The sequence below is a fragment of the Colossoma macropomum genome, unplaced genomic scaffold (genome assembly GCF_904425465.1).
Source record: "Colossoma macropomum unplaced genomic scaffold, Colossoma_macropomum, whole genome shotgun sequence".
In the NCBI taxonomy this organism is placed as follows: domain Eukaryota; kingdom Metazoa; phylum Chordata; class Actinopteri; order Characiformes; family Serrasalmidae; genus Colossoma; species Colossoma macropomum.
The window spans coordinates 5,492,750-5,518,589 of NW_023494807.1; the positions used below are offsets into that span (position 1 = coordinate 5,492,750).

At 39.5% G+C, this 25,840-nt stretch overlaps 2 protein-coding genes across 2 annotated transcripts; one reads left to right on the forward strand and one right to left on the reverse strand.

Annotated features, from left to right (window-relative positions):
• On the forward strand, nucleotides 1-9,224 carry nebl (nebulette). Its single transcript, XM_036556036.1, has 7 exons — nucleotides 1-395; nucleotides 571-665; nucleotides 958-1,042; nucleotides 3,830-3,937; nucleotides 4,184-4,364; nucleotides 4,576-4,694; nucleotides 8,677-9,224. The coding sequence occupies exons 1-7, from the start codon at nucleotides 327-329 to the stop codon at nucleotides 8,851-8,853; spliced, it is 834 nt and encodes a 277-aa protein (XP_036411929.1). The 5' UTR covers nucleotides 1-326; the 3' UTR covers nucleotides 8,854-9,224.
• riok1 (RIO kinase 1 (yeast)) lies at nucleotides 9,206-24,801 on the reverse strand. Its single transcript, XM_036556035.1, has 17 exons — nucleotides 24,593-24,801; nucleotides 22,532-22,748; nucleotides 21,185-21,269; nucleotides 20,977-21,046; nucleotides 20,835-20,877; nucleotides 20,660-20,752; nucleotides 19,242-19,354; nucleotides 19,072-19,152; nucleotides 17,583-17,669; nucleotides 17,359-17,496; nucleotides 17,146-17,249; nucleotides 15,569-15,675; nucleotides 14,375-14,440; nucleotides 14,149-14,265; nucleotides 14,014-14,067; nucleotides 10,247-10,390; nucleotides 9,206-9,820 (listed from the first exon to the last, which is right to left on the reverse strand). The coding sequence occupies exons 1-17, from the start codon at nucleotides 24,661-24,663 to the stop codon at nucleotides 9,710-9,712; spliced, it is 1,701 nt and encodes a 566-aa protein (XP_036411928.1). The 5' UTR covers nucleotides 24,664-24,801; the 3' UTR covers nucleotides 9,206-9,709.
• Nucleotides 24,802-25,840: the final 1,039 nt, after the last annotated feature.

Below are 25,840 nucleotides of genomic sequence, written 5' to 3' on the forward strand. Positions count from 1 at the left end.
TAGCCTCACAACTCCTGGAGATACTTTTTTTTAAAGTATTCCTTTAATGCTAGCAGTTTGCCCAATAACAGTTCAGTTGTTTGCATTCTGCAGGGTGTTTGTGCTCCATTCCTGTGCGCTCGGCGGGGAATGGCTTGGCACGGATTCACATCAAGCTCGTCCTCATTCGCAGCGCCTTCCAAAGAGTCAGCAAACGCCCCCATAAGCCGAGCATCCACGCAACTTCAATCCATTGCTACAGAAAACAAGGCAGCGTTGAAGCGCACTAAACCCAGAGCAGGTTTGTGTGCCTCCAGCCAGCAGCGATCCGGATCTAATGCTCGACAATGAACCCTCATTGTGCACGCTGTGGCAAAATAGTCTATGCTACAGAGAAGGTGAACTGTCTGGACAAGGTATTTCCTTCTATTCTTACTCTGTTCATTGCACTGTTCTAGTTTCATTTCATAGGTTTCCTTCAATGGGATACTGACTGCTAACTGTCTTGTAATGCCTGCATCTTTATGCCTTAAAATTGTCTGTGGTTTATATGCATGTTTTTTGTTTATTTGTTATTTGTTTATCTCTCAGTACTGGCACAAAGCATGCTTCCACTGTGAGGTGTGCAAAATGACCCTCAACATGAACAACTACAAAGGATACGAGAAGAAGCCCTACTGTAATTCGTACGTACAACATCAGCTTCACTTAAAAATAGCATTTGTGGTGATATGGGAGTTGGGGAGGGGATGGTCTAATGGTCTGCATGAACATATTTCTCCAAATTGGTTGCTTAGTGAAATACAGAACATCCTTTCATCTCTGGGGATACAGCACTTAAGAGCTGCTGATGATATGCCAGTTTGCTGCACAGAAAGCATAATTTATGTGTTTCTGCCAAATAGCTCAGTCTCTTTGAACTTTTTTTAAGTAGGCTATTTTAATGCTCTCCATAAACAGCTTTTCTTTCCCCTCCAGGCACTACCCGAAACAGACGTTTACCATTGTGGCTGATACCCCCGAGAACCTGCGACTGAGACAGCAGAGTGAGCTGCAGAGTCAGGTAGGGTCATCAGCGCCCCCCCCCCGCCTTAATTGTTCTCTGTAGAGAATATTCTGTCAGTGTTAAAGAATTAGTTTGGCAAAAATGAACTTTATTAAATTGCCCTTATACCTCATATGCAGTCAATCAGAAAAAAACATGTTTGGTTTATGATGCTGTATGACATTCTTTAATATATAAAAATAAATGTATGCACTAAATTCATGTGAAGTCCCAGGAAATTAATGATACTATAACTGAGTGTTTTATTAAACATCCAGCAAAGTTTGATTGAATGAAAAACAAGTGAGAATTATAATGAAACAGTGCTTAAAAACTGCTCATCAGACCCGTCTGAGAACTGAGGGGGTGGTCCCAGTATTCTAATGAGCACGTGTGATTGACATTCTTAAGCCATGGATGTCAAAATGAACACAATAGAAATGAGAGACATGAGTGAAATGGGCTCTACATATGCAGGTTGTGTTTTAGACTGCTCCCCTGTATCCATGGCTCACTAACAGCATCCAGGGTTTGTGTGCCGATGTCTCAAAGAAGGAAATTTACTGATGGATGCGCAATCCTGCATGGCTGAATGGATGCTGGCAAATGAGCTAGCTTAATAGCTCAGTTATTCTTTCTAGGTTAGCTTTCGCTTGGTTGTTAGCTTTGGCGCAGAGTTTCTCTGACTTGAAAAGAGACCTTAGGAGATGCTTTTTGTTAAACGCAATGTGGGCAGGACAAGCCATGTCAGTCTTATGACTGGATGAGCGTAATGTTTACATAAGCATTACCCAAGATTAGGACCGCCCAGATTACATGGAAAGGGGAGAATTTTGGTTAAATATATTAGCTAATTATTGGGCACTGGAACGTTATTCATTGGGCACCCAAGAGCAAGATTAACGCAAATGGAAAGAAAACACAGTTTGAGGTTCCCTGGGGTGTCAACGCTTCTACTGTGTTTTTACCTATGTGCTATACATTTGTCCATTTTTATAGATAAAAGTAAGTCATACAGTGTCAAAAAGCACCTAAGTCTGTATGATATTGGTGCAAAACTAAAGAAACAAACTTCAGACACAACTTGTCTCAGCTATTCCACTGCAGTTTGGAAAAGGGGAGAATTGTATGGCCTGACTATTCCTAGCTTGCAGCTTGAAAGCCATGTGTACTTGTTGTAGACCGTGTTATAAAACAACAATCGAAGGCAGGAGATCAAGGGAAGAGGGAAAACAATCAGAGAGAAAAAGCCTTTGCTCATCCGAGTAGCGCTTTGGTTGCCAGTGTGAGGCTGGGTGTGACACTTTGAGGTCAGCATGGAGAAAAGCAAGGCAGCTGTCCGCTCGGTGGTGTGCTGGCAGATCCCCCTCGATTCTCCACCTGGCAAACCAGGACACGGTGCCAAGCCCTTGTTGTTCAGGTTCTTGTCCAGGCTTTCAGGCAAACGCATCACAGAAATGCCGGACACTACCAACAAAGACATTTATTTGTACAATTCCTTATTTGTTCCCTTCTTTATCTGTATCTTTTGAAGATCTGATTCTGCTTCTACTGGTCAGTTCTTTCAGTTTTTTATTGTCCACCTTTGACCAGCACACATTTGGCTAAACCTGTAAAGTTGGCTGCAAGCAGCTTCTAGAGGCAGAATCCATCAGGCCAGGCTTCCACCACTTAGGCGATGATCAGAGTTCCTGACACCTTTATCAGAAAAACACTGGGCAAAAATGTAATCCAGCAAGAAGGAAACAACTGCAAAATAAGAGAAGACAAGAGCTCTTCTCATAAAACAAATTTTCAGAGTCTTAGACTGACCCTGTGGAAGTTCAGTCATGCTGTACAAACCCAAGATACTGAGGCACGACATGAACCAAGGCGCTTGAGCTTGTTACAAAGGTAAAAAACTGGAGTCTTTTAAAAATTATTAAAAGAAAATTAAGAGAAAATGGGACTCCTTGCAGCTTCTGCAAGACCTGGTAGACACCAAAACTGCCCCATCTGATAAACATTCAGATTCACTTTGAGTGAGAGAGGAGAAAATTAAGCTTCACTCTTCTGTTCATCCTTCCACTGTGAAAAGGCGAGCCAACGATATGGGTCTGAAAGGATGTGTAGCTGTCGAGAAACTCTTACTGCGAAAAGGAAACAGGCAAAAAAGAGCATTGGGTCTCATTCACCAACTGTTCTTAAGAAGAAATGTTTTCTGAAAAACCCACTTACACAGTTTTCACGAAGATTCTGACGTTCACCAATGTTTTTTATTTGGGATTTGTTCTTAGGTAAGAAAAGAATCTACACACGCTCAAGAGCACAAAGTGTGTGAACAATTTATGATGCAGTTTATGAACACGTCATGAATCTGACTTAGACTTTTTCTTAGGACCTTTCTCAAGAACACATTTAAGAACAAATTTACGAAGATGCTGGTGAATGAGGCCCAATGGACTGTCCACCCAGAATCCAGTTCTTAACATCACTGAATGTGTATATATATATATATATATATATATATATATAATACTTAGCTGTTGAGACTTCCGTGTAATTTCCTGTCAAATGTATGTTTTCTGCTTTTTTCCTGGTGCTAAAAAAAAGAAATATTTTGTCCTTTAAATACAGTACTGTTTGTACAGGAGAAATACATTACATTATTATAATAATGACACATAATGCTATGATCTATTTAATCAAAAATAAAAATCCAAACAATGATTCTTCAAACTCATGCCACTAATTCAGAGTGCAGTTCCTGTTACAGGAATCCAGTCTTTTATTGTGACACTGATTTCTGGTTCTTCTGACCCGTAGGTGAAGTACAGGAAGGATTTTGAGGAGAGTAAGGGCCGCGGTCTCAGATATCTCGTGGACACACCAGAGGTGCAGAGACTAAAGAAAGCCCAGGATCAGATCAGCAACGTAAGGCCTGAATATGAAGTTCGTAGCATACAGTTGTCGCAATGTTGTGACATTTTAAGTTAAGTTTAAGTAGTTAACTCCTTAAACTGCAGGCTTATTATTCTGGAACAACTATTATGAATTATGAATAGCTATTATGATACAAATATGTAGGTTAAGCAGTTATGAAGATAGGGAATTACAGTTTGAGTGGTTTAACGGTATTTTCCATTTTAAAGGAAGATACACATATCCTTCTCCTCACAGGTTAAATATCATAAGGATTTTGAGGTTCCAGGGTTGCATGGGGTCACTCAGGACATGCGAGGGGCTTATCTGGTGCGGGCGCAGGGGAGACCCAACCACCAGACAATGGGGACCAGCGCAGCGCAACAGGGTGTTCATCAGTACATCATGGAAATGGATCGGAGGCCAGGCGTCATTGTGGGTAAGCTTAGCTCCTTCAAAAAGTCAAGTGCTTCCACTCACGAGCAAATTTGTAGTAATTTCTGGATCAAAAATTTCCCAAACTTCTGATGTGGAAAGTATGAGAAGTACCAATAACTCATGTAATTCCAAAACTGCACTATACTCAATATAATGCAGTATACAATATACATAAATTTTCCATTGTCCTATTTCTGTCTGTGTCTGTGCAGCGCCTGTTCTTCCTGGGGCGTACTACCCGAGTGGACATAGCCAGGGACACAGCTACATGCATCAGACCAGCATGCACTCCCTGAGGTCCATGCAGCTGCGCTCACATCCAGCAACCATGGTGAGCCTTCGTCCAACTGATCTTTTTTTATTTATTTTTATTTTAATTTCCATGTTTCTAGCCCTATAATCCACCTGCAACTGTACAGTGTCATGTTTTCCTACCTGATTCAGCTCAGGGACTTGGTAATCCGCAAATGATGACTCATGTACAGGAAACTGTGCAGTTTGGGACTTAGAGAAGAAGCATGAAGCAGACTTTCAGTGGCACTGAACAATGTAGAAAGCCTATTTTCTTAGTAACGCAAAGTGATAGTTAATCCTAAAGATTTATGTCCAAAGTTTGCCTCTTTATTTGTGCTAATGTATTAATAACAAATATTGGACAAGCAAACTGCTTATCTAAATTGTCATATTTGCATGGCAAGTTATTAAAGGGAAATTCCATTGACTTTCCAAAAGTTAAACAGAATTCAGTCAAGATGTAAACAGTCAGGGTGGCATGGTGGCGCAGTGGGTAGCGCTGTTGCCTCACAGTAAGAAGGGCCTGGGTTCAATTCCCGGCCGGGTGACCAGGGTTGTTTCTGTGTGGAGTTTGCATGTTCTCCTCGTGTCTGCGTGGGTTTCCTCCCACAGTCCAAAAACATGCAGTCAGGCAAATTGGACATGCTAAATTGCCCCTAGGTGTGAATGTGTATGTCTGTCTGCCCTGCGATGGACTGGCGACCTGTCCAGGGTGTATCCTGCCTTCTGCCCAATGACAGCTGGGATAGGCTCCAGTGACCCAGAAGGATAAGCGGTTTAGATGATGGATGGATGGATGGATGTAAACAGTCACTTTCAGAGTGGTTTCATGTGAAATGATTCATTGCAAAAGACCCCAAAATGGCAAAACATTAAGCTTTTAATGGTCTTAACAACAAATGATTAGTCAGTAAGTTATAAAGAAAGCTTTCCCTCTGATTTCTTTAAATGTTGAAGTCTTGTGGAAAAACTTGTAGGAAGCCTTTTATACAAAGAACAGTCAGTATTTCTCCACTCAGCACTGATGGTGCCAAACAGTTGAACCATTGCCAAGCTAGTTTGTGTGTAATGTGAGATCAAATATTCTCTAAATGCAAGTCTGGACCATTACATTGTAGGCTTGGCACAGACAATATAGCCATTTTATTTACTAACCAAACCCACCAGTGAACCTACATGTGACTTTTGAGTTTTTATATGTAATGTTGATGATGGCAAAATAGTGGTAAATCCAAAGAATCAAGTTTTCTTCAGGTACTATTTTGCCATACTGCACCTTGTACATTCCTCACTGACCTGCATGTATCAATAAATATTTCTGTTTTAGGCCAAAAGCTTCTGTCCTACTGCCTCAAGCATCAGGCAACATATTTGCAACTATTTCATGTAATAATTTTCTGTGAGGGAGAATTTAGAGGAATTAAACACTTCAGACGTCTGGTTCCCATCACCGCCACTGTGAATAGTTCTGACTCTGCGAGTTTGTAAGGAATGAGTTTATATCTTAATGAAAGAATTGAAACAAATATTTTGAAGAATCAGTAGAATTCCCTTTTAAGTACTCTCAGATTGACTTGCTCGTGTGGTTTCTGACACTGTATGACATGCTGTTATGTATAACATTGAAGAAAAAAAGTATGTCATAAAGCAAGTTTGGTAACACTTTCTATGAATGTCGCATGTAAGCATCTATAAACACATTTATAACATGTTATAATGTATTCATAAGGCATTATAAACATGGTTATAAATATTTATAAAAATGAATTACCCTGGATTACACCTTATAGCCATGTTTATTATACATTATGAATTGTTAATATAATGCATTATAAATAGTGTTAATAACATGTTATAATGTCAGTGCCAAAGAAGTCAGTCCCAGCTTGGAGAGTGCAAAGTAAAGACAAATACCAAGCTAACGGTGGTGTACATTGACTTTCCCACATTGGGTAAAACACTGATGGCAGCACTAGTTTAAACTCTGACATTTGAAGCCTGTAATGTGCTTTATTGTGAATGTTTTAGTGTTTCAGTAAATCCTTCAGTAAATACTTCAACTTGAAGCCTCACTCTTAACACTGGAGGAGGCTTTAGTACAGTACGCTTTCACTTTACTTAGAGCGGACAAATACGACTTATGAGCTCTTATAATTTGTTATGATCAGTACTTATAATGTATTATGTTAACAATTCATAATGCATAATAAACATGTCTATAACGTATAATACATTTTTATAAATATTTATAGCTATGTTTATAATGTCTTATGAATGCATTATATCATGTTATGAATGTGTTTATAGATGCTTACAAAGGTGACATTCATAGAAAGTGTTACCGCAAGTTTTAGTACCAGTAGTAGCAGACATTTAAAGCCTGGATCTTGAATTTTGTGCATATTTTTGCACTTAATGTGAGCAGTTGGCACCATGCTAACTGGTGGGGTACAGGGGTGTAACACTGCAGAGAATTCAGTATGTTAACGTTTGAACCATGTGAACCCTTTCATGCATTTGGGGTGTAACAATACAAGTATTTGCAAGTTAAGCACAATTGTTAATTCTAAGGTCAGTTCAATTTAAGTTATTGTGCATGTTAAAAATGTTACTGAGCTCTAATTATAAACTACACACAGTGGTTTGGCTCAGATAAATGAACTTTTTAAATACCTGCCACTCTGCCCTCCAACAAAATAAATTCCCCAAAAAATCACGAGCCCTATAGAGTTTAGAATTGATTTATAAAGGTCATTTAAGCACAGGTGCATGCGCAACATACGCCTCACCCCTCCCTGCCACTTTACTCTGATGGGATATGTCCTGATGCCTAGTTATATTTGTTGATATTGGCTGCAAACTGCAAACTTCCTTTCTTATCTGCCTTCCTTGGTTTTGTCTCATCTGTAGCCCTTAGTCCTTGGCAGAGCTGACTAACATGTGGATCCCCAAGGCCACCAGATCAAATAAAATCAAGGAGAGCAGATAGAAAACTATTTAGCTATTAGGACACAGCCAGTGCTTTCCCCAGAAGGCAGTCCACGAAACACCTTTGGAAGAGACCACTGGGCATATACACTGATCAGGCATAACATTATGACCACCTCCTTGTTTCTACGCTCATTGTCCATTTTATCAGCTCCACTTTGTAGTTCTACAGTTACAGACTGTAGTCCATCTGTTTCTCTGCATCTTTTGTTAGCCCGCTTTTACCCTGTTCTTCAGTGGTCAGGACCCCCATGGACCCTCACAGAGCAGGTACTATTTGGGTGGTGGATCATTCTCAGCACTGCAGTAACACTGACGTGGTGGTGGTGTGTTAGTGTGTGTTGTGCTGATCTGAGTGGATCAGACACAACAGTGCTGCTGGAGTTTTCAAACCCCTCAGTGTCACTGCTGGACTGAGAATAGTCCACCAACCAAAAATATCCAGCCAACAGCGTCCTGTGGGCAGCATCTTGTGACCACTGATGAAGGACTAGAGGATGACCAACACAAACTGTGCAGCAGCAGATGAGCTATCGTCTCTGACTTTACATCTACAAGGTAGACGTGTCTAATAGAGTGGACAGAGAGTGGACACAGTGTTTAAAAACTCCAGCAGCACTGCTGTGTCTGATCCACTCAGACCAGCACAACACACACTAACACACCACCACCACGTCAGGGTTACTGCAGTGCTGAGAATGATCCATCATCCAAATAGTACCTGCTCTGTGAGGGTCCATGAGGGTCCTGAGCACTGAAGAACAGGGTAAAAGGGGGCTAACAAAATATGCAGAGAAACAGATGGACTACAGTCTGTAACTGTAGAACTACAAAGTGCACCTATATAGTAAGTGGAGCTGATAAAATGGACAATGAGCACAGAAACAAGGAGGTGGTCATAATGCTATGCCTGATCGATGTACATGTTAGCCATGTTAACCTTTTACATTTGTTCAGTTGGAGAAAGAGGACATCTGTAGAAATGAGGTTTTTGGGCAAAAATACACTATTAACACTTGTGCCCCTTTCAGAGTGTTTACAGGGCTTTGTATGACTACAATGCTCAGGACTGCGACGAGGTGTCGTTCAGAGATGGCGACGTTATCCACAACGTGCAGCCCATCGACGAAGGCTGGCTGTACGGGACAGTGCAGCGGACCGGCCGCTCTGGCATGCTGCCCGCCAACTACGTAGAGGGCATTCGCTAGCTCTCCTCTTCCAAACGCCCGAGTCTCACCCCTGCCGAGGCTCAAATTAAACCACTTCACTGCAGTCAGTACGGGGATCAAGCACTTGTAAATAGACAGAGGTAGGCCTCTATTTTGGTAGTACAGATTGTCAAGTCTTTCAGTATTTATAAGACGCGTCTCTTGTTTTGTTACATCGTACCTAATTCATACAGTAACATATTAGCGCATGTCGTGTAATGATAATAGTTTTGTACCTTGTATACCCTGTATTTTGTACCTATGAGAATTCTAATTTAAGCTGAATTGTAAATACATGGGTTGAGCCTTTTTCACAGACAAATAAATGAGGTTAAAAAAAAAAAAGACAAACTCCTGCAAATCCCAGATTATATTTAAAAACACAACAGCACATGTTCTGTCTTGGTTTCCTGATTGATTTAATTTTGTGTGTATGTGCTTTTAAATAAGCTTTTGTGTCCAACATATTAAATGATGCAAAGTGAAACGTTTCTGTTGCACGTTTTTGTTAAAATGTATGAATATACAGTATTTGTGAACTGTCATGTACACATTACATTAAAGAATGTTACGATGCTAGAAAACTTCCTTTGCCAATTTCAGCTTATTTTAATGTATGAAAATCTCAGACATGTGGTAGGTTTGGCAGGGCGGCTGGTTCTATCTGCAGGGTTATGGTTTTGCGCCTGTTTAGTCCGGTCCTCATATGCAGCCAGCTTGATAATCTCATTGATTGTGCCACTCTGATCGATTCCCTTATCGATTCAGTGCCCTCGTTGAAAATTGTGACTGTGTCCCGTCTGTCATTCATGAGCGTCCTCATTTTTGGGTGATAGAGCTGTGTCCACCTATTTCCTCATCTTCCTTTCTTCATCTTGGCAACTTTCTCTTTGCGCTTCTTCACATGCTTGGGCACTTTGCTTTTCCGTTTCTCTCTCTGAGCTTCTTTTACCAATTTCTTTCTTTCCTGAAGAGGAAAAAAGGAATTAATACACTTAGTTTGCTAGTTTGTCAGGTTTAACTATTAATTATTAATTACATTAACCATTAAGCTTGAAAATAAGTGAACACGTCCTCTACAGAGAACAGTTCTGCCCATTTTAATGCACATTTACTGCTTATTTGCTGAATTTAACATACCGAAAAAAAAAAAATACAAACGTATGTGGCCTGCACACGAGTAATGGCTCACTTTATATTGTAGGCTTTATTTTATCCCAATATGTCAAACTCAACAAACAGAAATCCTGCAAAAAATGCATTAATGTAAAGGAGGTTTTCAGACGTTTGCATACAACTGCATGCTGTGTGGCTAAATTTCATTTTTGGCCAAACTACTGCTTTAGTGTCTCCTTGTTTGCACTGAAACCTCCTTCATTTCACTTCCATATACCTTTTTGTCAAGTGGTTGAGTCTTGTCCTGGTCTCTTTCTTGTCTGTCCTCTGCTTCAGAGTCCTCCTCCTCCTCCTCCTCCTCCTCATCTTCATCACTGCTGGAGCTCCCATCTTCAGCACAGCCCTCCAGCAAGGAGGGAACCTGCGATACAGTGGAGGAGGTCAATAAGACCAACAAACACCAGCAGCTGGCGTCTCTCTGCCTCTCTTTCACAGATCATACAACTGACCATTTCCTCTTTCAGCCCTTTATCTCCGTGGAGTCGTCATGTGGGCAAACTGCCTACCTATTTGGGTCCTGCAGCACCCTTGCACTGCATAATTTGGTATTTTCCTGCTCTAAGACACTTGGGGCTGATGTAAGAGATGGTCAGTAAGCTCAAAACAGTTACGACAGTTTGTACTCTACAATTTCAGATGCAAACTAAATGGTATGGAATTAATTTTGTGCCAAAATGTTTGAGAGAAGATCCTGATGTTTGAGAGAGGAATGTTCCGGTTTGAGAGGACAGCGGTGCTCTGAGCGCGCAGATAATGAACTTGAACACACTTGTCAGCACACAGATAAACACTTTCGGATTTGCTCGACAAAACACTCTGGTTTCACTCAAAACTTGAAAATCTGCACAACAATTCATTTCCCTCTCAGAATTCGAACGTGCAAAACACTCCAGTTTTCACTAAAAACTGGAAAACTTGCTCAATCGCGCTCTTCACTTTCAAAACTCGCGCAAATCATTTCTGCTCTCAGCTCCGCAGCGCGCGCTCAACTTTCACATCTGCTCGCTGTAAAATGTCTGAATGTTTGTGCCAAAACTCCAGCCAATCAGAGCTGCCGAGGGGCGGTTCCTGTCAGCGCACCAATCATGGCATCTTTTCTTAAGCAGCTTTATGCCAATTGGTCAAGGTACGTTTGGGGCTGTGGTATTGAGTCAGCTAGTGTGCTTGTAGCCTCGATATTAGCTAGATGGTTTCTGGCTTTCTAGAAGCAAATTAATAGAACTGATTTATCAGTAATGCTGTCATAAATAATAACGCATTAATCTGACTAACATTGGTAGCTCGGCCATTTGTTTCCTACCAGAGACTTAACGGTAGCTAACTTAAATAGCTTAACATTAATCAACTAAGCTGACGTTGGCAGGGTTTCTTTCACTGTAGGTAACAGTGTCTAACAGTGTTCTACTGAAAAAACTCTCCTATAGCGCTTGTCTTCATAGGCTCATCTTGTTAATCCTGTATGTTTAACTTGTATAATGGCGTCATCAAAAAATAATACTGATGCCGTGCAGTTTTATATGGACAAAAAAACTTTTCAGTGAGCACAGAAGTAATATAATTCATCCTATTTTGTTTACTAGACATAATACTATTTTTTAAGGGCCATACATATTTTTTCCTCTATTTGGTGTTCACATATCAGTTAACTTACTGTAAATCATTGATTAAAAATATCAAGCACACAAACTATAAATATAAGCGATATTTCTTATTATTCTCAGCTCTTTGCTACCATCTCTGGATTTCCACCAATCCCTTTGAATAAGCAGTATACTCTAAAACGCAAACATAAAAACCAGATGACTCTGAAACTCAGTTAACAGACTTAACTAATCGACTGACATCTGTTGTCAGCATTTCACAGCGTTAATGCAGTTAATATCCTGGACACTAAGTTTAGGTTATCAAAACACACTGACGTTTTGGCTTCAACCCAACTTACTGTTGATGGAGTTAAGACTTTTTTCAGTAGAACACTGTAAGACACTGTTAGCTACAGTCAAAGAAACCCTGCCAACGTCAGCTTAGCTGATTAATGTTAAGCTATTTGAAGTTAGCTACCGTTAAGTCTCTGGTAGGAAACAAATGGCCGAGCTACCAATGTTAGTTATATTAATTCGTTATTATTTATGACAGAGCATTACTGATAAATCAGTTCTATTAATTTGCTTCTAGAAAGGCAGAAACCATCTAGCTAATATCGAGACTACAAGCACACTAGCCGACGCAACACCACAGCCCCAAACGCACCCCGACCAACTGGCATAAAGCTGCTTAAGAAAAGATGCCATGATTGGTGCGCTGACAGGAACCGCCCATCGGCAGCTCTGATTGGCTGCAGTTTTGGCACAAACGTTCAGACATTTTACAGCGAGCAGATGTGAAAGTTGAGCGTGCGCTGCGGAGCTGAGAGCAGAAATGATTTGCGCGAGTTTTGAAAGTGAAGAGCGCGATTGAGCAAGTTTTCCAGTTTTGAGTGAAAACCGGAGTGTTTTGTTGAGCAAATCCGAAAGTGTTTATCTGCGCACTTCGTGCTGAGAAGTTCAGTAGCTGCGTGATCAGAGCACCGCTGTCCTCTGAAACTGGAACATTCCTCTCTCAAACATCAGGATCTTCTTTCAAACATTTTGGCACAAAACTAACTCCATAAAATGGAAGTGGACTGTCTGGGTTGCTGACAATATTTTATGTATTGATCTTTTGATGTGTGCAAATATGCGAAAAAAGGGCCCAAATCTGACGCTCACAAAACGAAATGAAATGTATATTTATCATTCAAAACAATGAATTCCACCAAAAGGCAACACGTTTGCTTGCATCATTCTAGGGCCCGTTTGACACTTTATGGCCAAAAGTATGTGGACAACCTACACATCTATATGAGTTTATTGGACAGATCATTCCAAAACCATTAGCATTCATATGGCGTTGCCCCGGCTTTGGGGCTAAGACAACCTCTAATCTTCTGAAAAGGCTTTCCGCAAGATTCTGGTCTGTGGGAATTTGTGCCCATTCAGTCAAAAGTGCATTTGTGAGGTCAGGCACTGATTTTGGACAAGAGGAACTTTTTTTTTTTAGGTCAGATTTTGAGGTCAGGCACTCATTTTGCAATCAATAATCCAGTTCATCTTAAAGGTGGTCAGTGGGGTTGAGGTCAGGCCTCTGTGTAGACCATGTCACCTATGTCCACACTAAACTTGTCAAATCATGTCTTTATGAAGCTCGGTTTGTGCACAGCTGCACTGTAATGCTGGAACAGCAAAGGGCCTTCTCCAAACAGTGGCCACAAAGCAGGGAACATATTTTGGTCTAAAATGTCTCTGCATTAATATTAATTAACTCTTGAACTTAGGGGCCCAAACCCTGACAAACAGCCCCGGACCATTAACCCCCCTCCACCAATTTTTTTTGGCACTACGCATTCTGGTAGGTAGCGTTCTCCTGGCATCTGCCAAACCGAGAATCGCCCATCACACTGCCAGATGGTGAAGTGTTTCCACCACTCCAGTGTCAGTGTGCTTTACACCACTCCAGCTGCTTGTGCACAGCTGCTCTGCCATGGAAACTTTTTCATAAATACGCACGATTCTCGTTCTGATGTTGCTTCCAGAGGCAATTATTGAGGTGAGAGTTACAACAGAGGATTTTTGAGTGGCCCCGTTCTACGAGTTTGAGTTGGTCTACTGATCTGTGGAGCCTAGATGCTTCCATTACACAATAATAGCACTTACAGTTGACTGGGACAGATCTAGAAGCGCAAAATGTTTACAAACTGACTTGTGGCAGAGGTGGGATCCTATGACAGAGCCACGTATGAAGTTATATGCTTGATTTTATACACCTGTCAGCAATAAGTGTGGCTCAAACACCTGAACTCAATGATTAGGAGGAGTGTCCAGGTACTTTACATACTAGTAAAGTTATCACTGTTATCTAAAAGCAAAAAAAAATTGTTACTGAACAAAAACTGAATAAAAATCTTACCGTTTGCACGCCTGAAAGGTCCTTCTTCAGGCCCATCACTGTCTGGTACAGGATCTATCATTAAAAAAAAACTTTCAGTATTTCACACATTGTGATCTCCTGGTCAAACAACCTACAAAGGACACTGGCACTCACGCTGTCATTCTGGACGTTCTCAGATGACTCCTGCTCCTGCTTCATCATGGTGTCCACATCTCTTTCATAATGACTCACTTCGTTAAGTGTACGAGGAATGTAGGCCTTCTTAAACACCTGGTTTTTGACACAGGGCAAAGAAAACAACTCACTGAAATGTACACAGGAATTACTGCATCTCAATCTACTGTTAATATGAATGATCTAAACATCAGGTTGTCAGTACCTCCTCATCCACTTTGTCTTGGTTGGTTCTCTCCTCTGCTGTTCTTGCAGAAGCTATCTCCATTGCCTGTGGTTACGAAGCATTTTAAAGCAGGAGTCAGGGCACACAAACAAGGCATGTTCCAAGAGAAGCGTACACAGTTATTACTAAATAGCAAACAGTAATATTAAAGAAACATTTCGGATTATAGTTACACCTAGTAAGTGCATCCAGTAAATTTAGCTACACCCATCATGATGGCAGGATTGGAGTGTGTGCATGTGTATATGTACACAGCCCATAATTTGCCCCCACACACAATATTAGGGATGGGACAGTTAGTGGCTTTAATAATATACTGCTGTATGAAGCCAAAAGATAATCATAACATTGCAAATCATACAGGTTTAAGGACAACGCACAATTATACAGTTGTAATCTGAACGGTAAACAGCAGTAGTGCTGTGTGAACTTCATAACTCTTTAAACTGTGGCTGATTTGTCAATAAAGAAATATGAGAAGTCCAATAAAAAGTACATTAGTATTATACCGTTGATGAAAATGTTCTCAATAACTATGTTTCCCTCCAAAGGATTTAAAAAAAAATGTATATTTTACAAATGCATGTGTTTTTTGGGATTGGGGTGGCCTCATATGCGTCTTACTACACAAATGAATAAATGGAGAGGTGTAGCTGGAATAAGGCGGGAATGGGAATGTTCCTAAAAGAATGCTGTCAATTTTCAGCTCTTACAGAGACAGAGATGTCCAGGTAAGACCACAGCCTTTCTAAGTGCTCTAACAGTTATCTATCACGAAGAAACGTGATCTCTCATGTAATGATTACAATAGGAAAAAAATTAAAATAATAAAAAAAAGTCAAATTTATTTTTATCCATAGGTTATGGTGATGTCAGGGAAGCCAAATTTAAAACCAAAAATAAACAAAAGTTTCTACAGTTTTTGCAGGAACTGACATCATTACAAAAAGCAGTTTATTGCTAAATGACAGTTTAATGGAAACAACCTATGAGGCAGAAAAAAACCCAAATATTTTTACACATTTTACTTCTTATCCTCTTAAGGGGCCGAGCAGTTTTTTGATCCTGCTTTGGAATCGTTACACCCTTACATAACCCTGAAACTGGTGATAAATTTGGTCACTGATTTTATGATCATGCTCCACATGAGTGGTGAGAAAAAGTCACACAAACCTTCTCTAGGTACTGGTTGATGTTGTCACTTGTGATGGAGGGGTCTGTGACAAACTCAAACAGCTCTCGCACCGTCATCACAGCAACGTTATGTTTCTGGAAAAAGTCTAATCACATGATAAAAGAAGAGATCAAATAATTAAACTGAATTCATCTCAAACATAACTGCAAGTGTGGCACACCACTGCTTGAAAGTCAAAAGTAAGAAATCAGTGCTCAAAAATTATGAATGAATGTTTTCAATAATATAAAACCCATATTGTGGCAGACATATGTTTGAAATTATTCTAAAATGAGAGAGTAACTTCCCAAGGTTATTAAAGTCAAAATAAATATATAGATATATCAATATTAAGTACTAGCATTTGTAATACATGTAAAATTCCTAATGTCTTGTATTTCTAAAATAAAAAAAATCATACTAAGGCAGATAATGTAACAAAAAATATATAAAATTGTAAGTATTACTATTTACTGTTATTATTTACTTGTTCATTCTAAAATATTTGAAGTATTAAAAAAACAACATCTAAAAGCACCTTGTGAAGAGTATTTATAGGTGTCGTTTCCGTCTATGAACAAGAGTGACGAAAAAGTTTTTGAACTTGAGCATCTCAAGCTTTCATCTGACTCTGCTAAACTAATTTAGACTGGAATTCCCCTCATAATGAATCATTTGTGCAAAGGGAAGCACAGAAGCAACATTGGCCTCAAGTATATATGCAAACACACACTCAAATAACACCATTTTAAAAGTTTGATGAATAATGGTCATCAGTGGCTTAATATTCTGGGATGTCCATTTACCATTTTTAATAACTAAAGTAAATGTTAAATGTTATTTTTGCTTTGCAAAACAGTAAAAAACTGAACAATATATTGATATCGTGTCAATACTGTTTTCTAACACTGGCACAGCAAGCCTGGCAAACATGGTGCTAAATGTTGTTGTGCTGTTTTTCTATAAAGCTGAAACTGGCTTCCTATTGGACAGCTTTTTGTTTGGATTTTTCTTTCCACCTTAAATGGAGCATCAGTCACATTCTGGCACCTGTACAGGCCAGAAGATAATAAGAATCCAGCTTTGTTGAAATTCTCAAGTCATTTGTCTCATATGTGCATCATATGTATCTGTGTCTCCGACCGTCAGTCTATGCAAGAATCTGGAAAAGTTTACAGTCATTTACCCTTCAGTACCAGCTGGTTCACTATTGTGTCGTCTTATGCAGCTGACCAAGTCAGGGTGCTTCTTAAGCAGTATGAGAGGAAAAAGAAGCACGGTGTCCATGTTAGGCTAAGGTTAACCCTGAAAGACTGTCCATTCCTTTCCTCTGTTGCCTCAAAAACAAAGTGGACTACTCCAGATGTGACGGACTACACAATAGGAGGTGACTGAGGGTCTGTTTTGTTTTCATTTTTTTTAATTTTTCATTTGAAACATGACTGAAACAGCCCTGACTCAGCTAGTCAGCTGATGATCCTCGTACCTGAGGAAGAATTTCAGCCGGTATTCCACCCAGTCCTAAACGCTTATTGTTTTTACCGCTCTACAAAGGCCCCTGTTTTAGTACACCTACCACTGATATTGCTGCAGTCTTTACGTAGAAACTCCAAGGCGTGAGGGTGGTCATGCTCCACAGACTGGGAAACATCTATAATATATGCGTCTCCATTATGATACCTGCATGCAAGAGTACAGGCAGTTAAACAAGACAGAATGAATTCAAGCCCACCTCCCCCAAGCGGAGCTGCCTATATGAAAAAGCTTGGCACACCACAACATGACTTACAGCATGTTAAACTCGCTGAGGTCAGCGTGGACCAGCCGAGCGTCCTGATACATTAGCCTCATGTTCTGGATGACCTGCAGATACAGCTCTCGAGCTTTGGATTCAGACAGTGCAGCGTTCTTCAATAAAGGAGCAGGCCTGGGATAGAAACGCATACAGATGAGCAACTACGTTCCATAGTGGTTTACAGAAAAGGGTAAAAACAGCGTTGACTGCATACATACATATCATCTTTTCCAATGAAGCCCATGACGAGAACATGGCTCCGGAGCATGATGGGCTCTGGGCTGGGAATTCCTGCTGTCTGAAGCCTTGAAACAAAGCATGCAATGAAGGCAAACATTCAATAAAACCCAATAAAAGCTTTGTTATTAATGAGTCCTTCAAGAATTGGACTGGACTGGGGCTGAAAGACAACAAAACTACCTAACAATATACAGGGGATCCCAAAGACACCCTGCTAAACAAAAAAACAGGGTAATGTTGGGATCTAAAGGTGGCTTTCCACTGGAGAGAGAGGTGCAGTACAGTTATTAATCTGAATTCAGAGGATGCCCCAATAATAAATTGTTACGGCTGATAGAAATTATGATTTCTTTATAGAAACAAATCATGATTTTTGGCAGATTTGTATTAGCCTTTTTAATACCCAACTTTAAGTTGGACTGAAATTTTGGGTCCGAACCCGAATACAGCCTGAGAATTTCCTGTACATGTCCAAACCCGACTTGACCCAAAGCACTTCATCAATTTCGAACCTGAAACGGACCCGAAAGCAACAAAACTATGTCTGAATCTGAGCCGAACCAGCTCATCATCACCTCAGAGGTGAATAAAACGTCTTTGTTGACAGCCCTAGAAAATTAAAATAAAAAAGTTACTGTGTAGTGACAATAACAGGCTTCATCTGACCTCAGATAAATAAAGTAAAAAAAAAATGTCTCTTCCATATAGAAAACGACAGGAAAAAAAAAACATCCAACTCTCCAAAACTGCCTTAAAACTGTTCTTTCAAGTGCTTTCAAGCAACATCCCTAAAAGTTTTTAGCCTGGATAAACTTGACATACTGTGCTGTTCTCATGCTGTGCAGTCAGTTCTGATATTGCGAGATGGACACTTAGGATTAAACCAGTTAAGGCTACTTCTTTACATAGACATATTAAACATAAATGCCTGTTTGAAAATTAAATTAAATGTGCTTCTGGCCACACTAAACTGTCCCCTCCTGAGTCATATTTTATTTACCTCGCGTCTATTTTTTCATAAACACAGGGCCTCCGTGCTAAACATACATCTATTCAGTGTCCAACATACATTTTTAAAAAAATTACTCCTAAACCCATGTGCTCAGGTTTGGACAAATATGTCGAGCTCTAAAATGCACAAGCGCCAGTTCTTTGTATTAGCTGCAATGTAAATAACAAAATTTGCCCTTTAGTGAGCCAAACTAGCATTTAACACACAAAACAGTTGCCTATTTAAATAACGAGTAATGAGGAAAAGCACTAAAATATATAAGAAAATAAGGTGGACGAGCATAATAGCAGTTCAGCAGGGTGTGTCTAGAGTCATCAGGTGTAGATGAGGGTGCACCTGGGCCTTACACGGTACAACGTTCAGACATTAACAGAGCAGGCATGCTTATCTAATATGGGAGTGAACACATAGCGTGGTTTTATATATGAACACAGCCCTGGGTAGTTAAAACCAACCTGATCAAGTTCCTCATCTCCTTCTCTGCCCACGTCCGAACCATCTTCCTTGGGTTGCCTTTACAGTAGCCGTGCCGAAACCTAAAAAAAGAGCATTTCATCAAGAGTTAGTGAGCTGTGACAAGCCAGCAGAGTCAACTGGACAACCTTCACAGGCCAACCTGTCTTACCTGAACTCTCCACTGACATATTTATCCCTGTCCTTGAAAAGCAGAATTGACGTCTTGTAAATCTTAATGGCTCGACTTTCTCCCTTGGCTGTGGTAGCATGGTAAACATTGGCCTGAAGAATGAGAAAGAATAAAGAGCTAAAATTACACAGCAATAGGGGTTCAAACTCCCATCACTCATCTCCTGACCACACAGTGAAAGTTTAGGGGGTGGTCAGATTACACTCTGACTTGACTTCTGTGGGCTTGAGCTCATCTGAAATGGGCTGATGCACAGAGGCAATGCGCATTGTGATCTGACAAGTCCGCCTTTCTGATTATTTACGAGTATAATGTATGTCATGTCCCTCCAGACAGAGGACCATCCAGATTGTTCAAAAGCCAGGGTCTGTCATGGTATGGGGGCTATTAGTAGGTACCTTTCACATCTGTGAAAAAAGCAACATTAACGCTGAAAAACATATACACATTTTGGAACAACGTATGCTGCCTTCAAGATGCCGTCTTTTTCAGGGACATCCATGCTTATTTCAGCAGTACAAGGCTAACCCACATTTTGCATGTTACAACCGCATGGCTGTGTAATAAGAGAGTGCAGTTGCTAGAATGGCCCTGTCTGTCTCCTATTAAAAAAGTGTGGTGCATTACAAAGCGCAAAATATGACAAAGAAGGCAACTTAGGGATGGCAAAAAATTCAGTTATCAAAACTGGATAAACTGGTGTCTTTAGTCCCCAAAAGGGTTATTGCTGTTAAAGGAAAGGTGATGTAACACAGTGGTAAACATGCTCACTCCCAACATTTTTTGGAATGTGTTGCAGTCATCCTTAATTTTTTTCAATTTAATATGTCAAAGAGAATTTACTAAAATCACTGCTCTCTGTTTTTTATATTTATGCTTTACAATTGGCGTCACCACACCACTCCCCACATCAGCACCACAGTACATTTCAAATCTGTGGGAAACACTGTGTTGAATGTCTTCTCACAGTGAAAAGATGAACAGAAACTCCTGTGGATTTTTCAGATCTGAGGCAATAGTGGAGCTTGATTTTCTCCTCTCTCTCAAACACAAAAGTGCTGTTCATCTGATGGGGGCAGTTTTGGTGGTCTACCAGGTCTTGCGGGTGGCTGTTAGGAGACCAATTTTCTCTGTATTATTTTAACCATGTTTTTGAACTCCAGCTGTGGAATTTTCCTCGACTTTCCCTTCTTTATGACAGTGAAAAGTCTTTTCAGCCACACTGCCTTACAGGTAACAATAAAAAGAAGCATGAGAGTAATTATTGACAAAATTCACAATATGCTCAGAAAAGCTTATTCAGATTTAATTTATTATTATGATGATATTATTTGGTCCACTGCCCACTAAAAGTCATATTCTAAAATAAATGTTTACTTATTTAGCTTCAGTACTACCTCTTTGCCTGTGCTGATGCAGCCGTTGATCTCTGAAATGACTCCTCTGCTCAGCATTTTGAAGAGAATCATGCGAGTTCTAGGGTCCAAAACCTGCAAGAGTGGACAGTCAGTATAGCTTTTCTCATATTTTCAGGAGCTTAACTGTCACCGTCACATGTTAGAAGGCACAGACCTGTTCCACTGTGGCTCTATCTGATTTATCCTTAACTCTGTACCTGCAGTAACAACAGAAGAGGTTATTTAAGCATTTAAGACAATGCAAAATTCATTCTGTTAAATATAGAACATCTGGCTATGAAAAAAAGATGACTAACGTGACGGCTTCTCGTTGTTTTTGCATCACTGTGACTCTGTTGATAACAGAATCGGCATAGTTCAGCTTATCTGGGAAATAAAAATCAAGGCTTAGTCAGAAGAAGAGTGTATATTTAGATCAACTTAATCTCCAAACTCTAACTGTAGCTCTTCCTTCCTCTTTATTTATAGAGGTCTGTATTTGGGGAAGGAATATGCTGACCTTACCCAGATTTATTTTGTGTTCAAACTTCCTCAGAGCCTTGTCTGACGGAACACACATCTTATCTGACTTTGAGTTCTGTCGATTAGCCTGAGGAGAAAAAAAAAAAAATACATAATGAAACTCAGTCATGTTGTTCGAGAATTAGATACCAAGGATTCCAAATTAATAGGATTATGTTTGCTGGATTGGATGGATACACTTTGATAAACTATTCAAGCTTAGATCTTCCTAAAATTTGACCTCTGTCCATTTTAGCATAGAAAGCTGTTTTAGTGGTTGATCCTCAATTTTTGCTATCAGAAAAATGTGAACAAGTAAAAATGTTATTACTACTAAAAAGAACAATTTGAGTTCGCACTACTAAAAATGGCTGTTTCCATTTTACTTAACTAGAAGGAATCATTTTTACTGGTGTGACTTTTTTTTCAAAAATAAAAAAAATGTCAATCACTTGTAAACTCTAATTATTACATATTCAAACTGATTTCTTACTAACTAAAAGAAAATTCTTACTAAAAAAAAACAAAAATAAAACTTACATGAAAGATGAATTTTCTTAATGTAAAAAAAAATAATAATAAATAAAAAAATTGTAAAAAAAAAATCAATTTTACATGCCTTTGACTTGGTTTTGGTGGACTTCAGTGTTTTTGAGAATACTTTGGACGGCAAAGAAAACAAACAAATGGACCCTCAAACAAATTAAGCCTCAGTTCTCACTCAAAGCCCAGATAACCAAACTTGAGTTCTCCATTTTGGACACTATCATCGAAGAATTAATTGTAAAAGACCATTACGGTTGGAAGAGTTAAAGGTAAAAGAGAAAGCGGACAACCAGCTACAAGATGGATGGATACAAATAGAGGAATCATGAACCAGCCATTCATGTTTTCCTGAGCTAGCTGAGCGTTTTCCCTTGATGATAGATGGGGAACGTTAAGCATGATATTACTGGTTAATATTCTCACCCTGCCTGCTGGTGTACAGTGATGTAATCAAAAATCTGATGTTTTGAGCAAAACTCGCTGCACTTTGATCAAAGATTATATGATGAATTGTACTTAATATGACAAGGAACGTGCAGATAAGAAAAAGGCCAATTTTAACGTCATGTTGACATGAGATAAGAGTTCATTCATACTAGTAAAACTTACTTCCATTAAAGTCATTGGGAAAAATCATGAGTTCTTACTAGTCAGGACACAAATTTACAAAATAAAAGTTGAATTTGATGTCTACATGTCAAATTTCTTTGTGTTTACAACAGTATTATTACCGTTTCGCTTGTTCAAGCTGACTGATTGATTTTGCATTAAAATCTAGAATGTCTGCCATATAATCCAAAATACCTGTTGACTGTTTCCAGTCCTCATTGCAGTGTAGCGTTTAGTAAAATCTCCTCCAACTGACTCAGTCCAGTCCCATTCATCGTCGTCATCATCCTCCTCTTCCTCATCATTTTCATCTTGCTGGACAGGTTCAAGGGACAAGGGCTGTAAATTCACTCCACTGAGCTTGTGTTCCAGTGTTGGAGGCTGGCCAGTATTGTGACTCAGTTCTGAGTCACTGGAGAGAGTCACACATATATTATTACCTCAGAGGCCCAGTCAGTCTAGCTTGATGATTTGCCAAATCTATGGTAACTGACCTATTTTAAATACTGACAACTGTGTTACATGTTTTCTACCAGCAAATTAGCAATACAGTGATTTTATATGTTGCCACCAGGGCGGTACGATAAATTGTATCGTAGCTGTGATGACAGAACAGATCAAATTACCTTAAATGCGGCATCAGAGACGTCATTACATTGCCACATAGAAGCCTAATGAATGCCTCTATGCAATGAGACTGAACCCTTCTCTCCCACGTGAAGGACGAGTAAATTAAAGGAGAACTACACTGATTTTTTTACATTTTCGGCATAATTCAACTGCTGAGATGTAAACAAAGTCATTCATCGCAGTTTGATATGAAATGGTTCATCGTGGAGAAACTTCCAGACTCTGATTTCTTTACAGTGGTGGTGATAGAAACCAGGGGTTGCCATGTCTATAGTGCAAATATAACCATTATATTTACTACCCCAAACAGCTAATGAACCTATGCACATCTGGGTCATTATATGATAAAACAGTGATAAATTTAGGGGGAAGAAAGTTTTTCTTTGGGAACTATTTAGCCTTACTACGCCCAGAATGTATCTCTCTGCTGCAAATAAACTAAAAAAAAAAAATACATTTTAAGTTGCAGCCATGTTTTAATTCTAACATAAAACATTGCATCTGGCATCGGTCAGTGTATTCATAAACATTTCATATAACAGCTTTCTGTGAGGGAGCATTAAACCCTTCAGATGTCTGGTTCCTATCACCACCACTGTGAACAACTCTGTGAGCCTGACTCTGAAAGTTATTCTAAAACAGAGCATTTCACACCAAACCACTCTGGATGAGTTTGTTAACATTTTAATGATGTAATTAAGCAGAAGTCTGGACTACAAGTTGGGAAAAACACAACAAGCATTAGGATTGTTATCGCCCCCAGTACTGTGTTTTAAGTGTCTGAGGCAGTAATGGCTACTGCCGCAAATAACATATTTAATAACTACATAAAACAATAAAAGAAACAAAAATACTTATTCATTTTTTGTGACAATTTTTTTATTTATTTATATTTATATTTGTATATAAGTGCATAAGAGACATGCTTGCCGTTCTGATTTCTTTATATTTTGCACAATAGTACGGAGCCCTATGGAGCCCCACTGGTGACATTATGTATAAATAAAAATAATGTGCGGCCACGACTTAGTAAGGCGTGGGAACAAGATCCTAATGCGTGGCCACGAGATCATGCCTTATTAAGCTGCAGTCAAGGTCTAATTATCCAATTCCCATGTCTTACTAAGTAGTTGCCAGGCATTATTTTTATTTATACAGGATGTCACAAAGCACAACAGCGAAGGGTGCTTTTATTTTGTATTTTGCTGTCTGCCTGAAGGAGAAGTCAGTTGGATTTCTGTTTATACATGAAAAGGTCTGTAGTTGCGTCACGTCCATTCAGAGACACACTAATTTAATAATAATATATCGCTTCTCGTATCGTTTTCGGAATATCCGCCAACTTTATCGAACTTCCCATTCTAGTAAATATCGTACAGCTGTCACTGTACCGTCACTTCCCTTTAAACGGTTACTAGGAGACAAAATTAAACAGATTATAGCCATAAATCGACTGAATAACACGTATTCGACGCTTTCGCTCAGCACATTATTACCGTCTAGTGTTTATCCACGCATCTAAAAACCTGGACCGTGAATAAAAGTTGTGAAACAGCCTGTCTCACCAACGCGGATAGCGCAGGGCTAACAGTTAGCGTACTAGCCGCTGATGTTGACGCCTCTCACCTGCCCGACTCAGCGTCGTCAAACTGTCCGGGCACGATCCGCGGCACCTCCGCGCAGCTCCTGCTGTCCATTCTGGGAACAGATTCACACGCTGGGAAACAAAACGAGGACAAATTCGGACTGTTAAAGTCAAAATAGACCCGCTGAACGCCAACGCACTCCACTCACTGATGACAACGTGGGTACGGGGGCCGAGAAGGACCAGCCGGAGGAAAAGCAAAACGCAAACAGCAAATGACGCCGTGATTCTCCTTCATGCGTCATCGTGTCGCTCCAGCCATGAACCGGCCTGTGTATTTATGATGAACAACGTGTTGTTGCTGTTTTCTCCATTTCGGTGGATTCACTTTAAAACGGTCAACTGTGCTTAACCTATCATGGCAGATTGACCAACAGAAATGGTCCAAAATTATCTGAAAAAATAGTAAATATTATATAAATATTATTATATAATAATATTTATGTAATATTATATAATAATTAATATTACATAATTATTATATAAATCCATTATTATTATATTATAATTATTATATTATTATAAATGTTAATTAAATATGATATATTTTTCTTCTCATGTAAACTTAGTATTTTGAGGATACAAGTCTTTGCTCTGACAGCAACAACATATTTGTGCTTAGAAAATAGTTTCAAATTATTAACCTTGGCAGAAAAACATTACACCCATTGAAGAACAGGGCAAAAGGGGGTAAGAAAGTATACAGAGAAACAGATGGACTACAGTCTGTAGTTGTAGAACTACAAAGTGCTCTTATATGGTAATTGGAGCTGTGGTTTTAAAGGTTTACAGTCCACCAGCATTGAGCTGTGGAGCAGTGGAACCACATTCTCTGGATTGCTGGTGTAAATCATCTAGTGTACTTAAAACCAAGTTAATGATTTTCTTGAATTTCTGCATAATTGAATTCAGGTAAGTCAATCAGAGTGGTCTGATGTGAAATCATCCATTCTCAAGAAACTTGTTTACAGAGGTGGTGATAGGAACCAGACGTCCGAAGAGTTTAATGCCCATAAAAGCTGCCTCACAGAAAGCTATTAAATAAATGGTTACTAATACACTGCCTGACGCCTGAGACCGTTTTACGGTAATTTTGATGGTCTTTTGGCTAAAATGTGTTTGTAAATCCATTTGAGACATACAGGCAGGGTGTTATAAGGCACAACAGTACCAAGTAAAATGTACACTTTCATATTTACCACTATTCTACCATCATCAACATGACATAT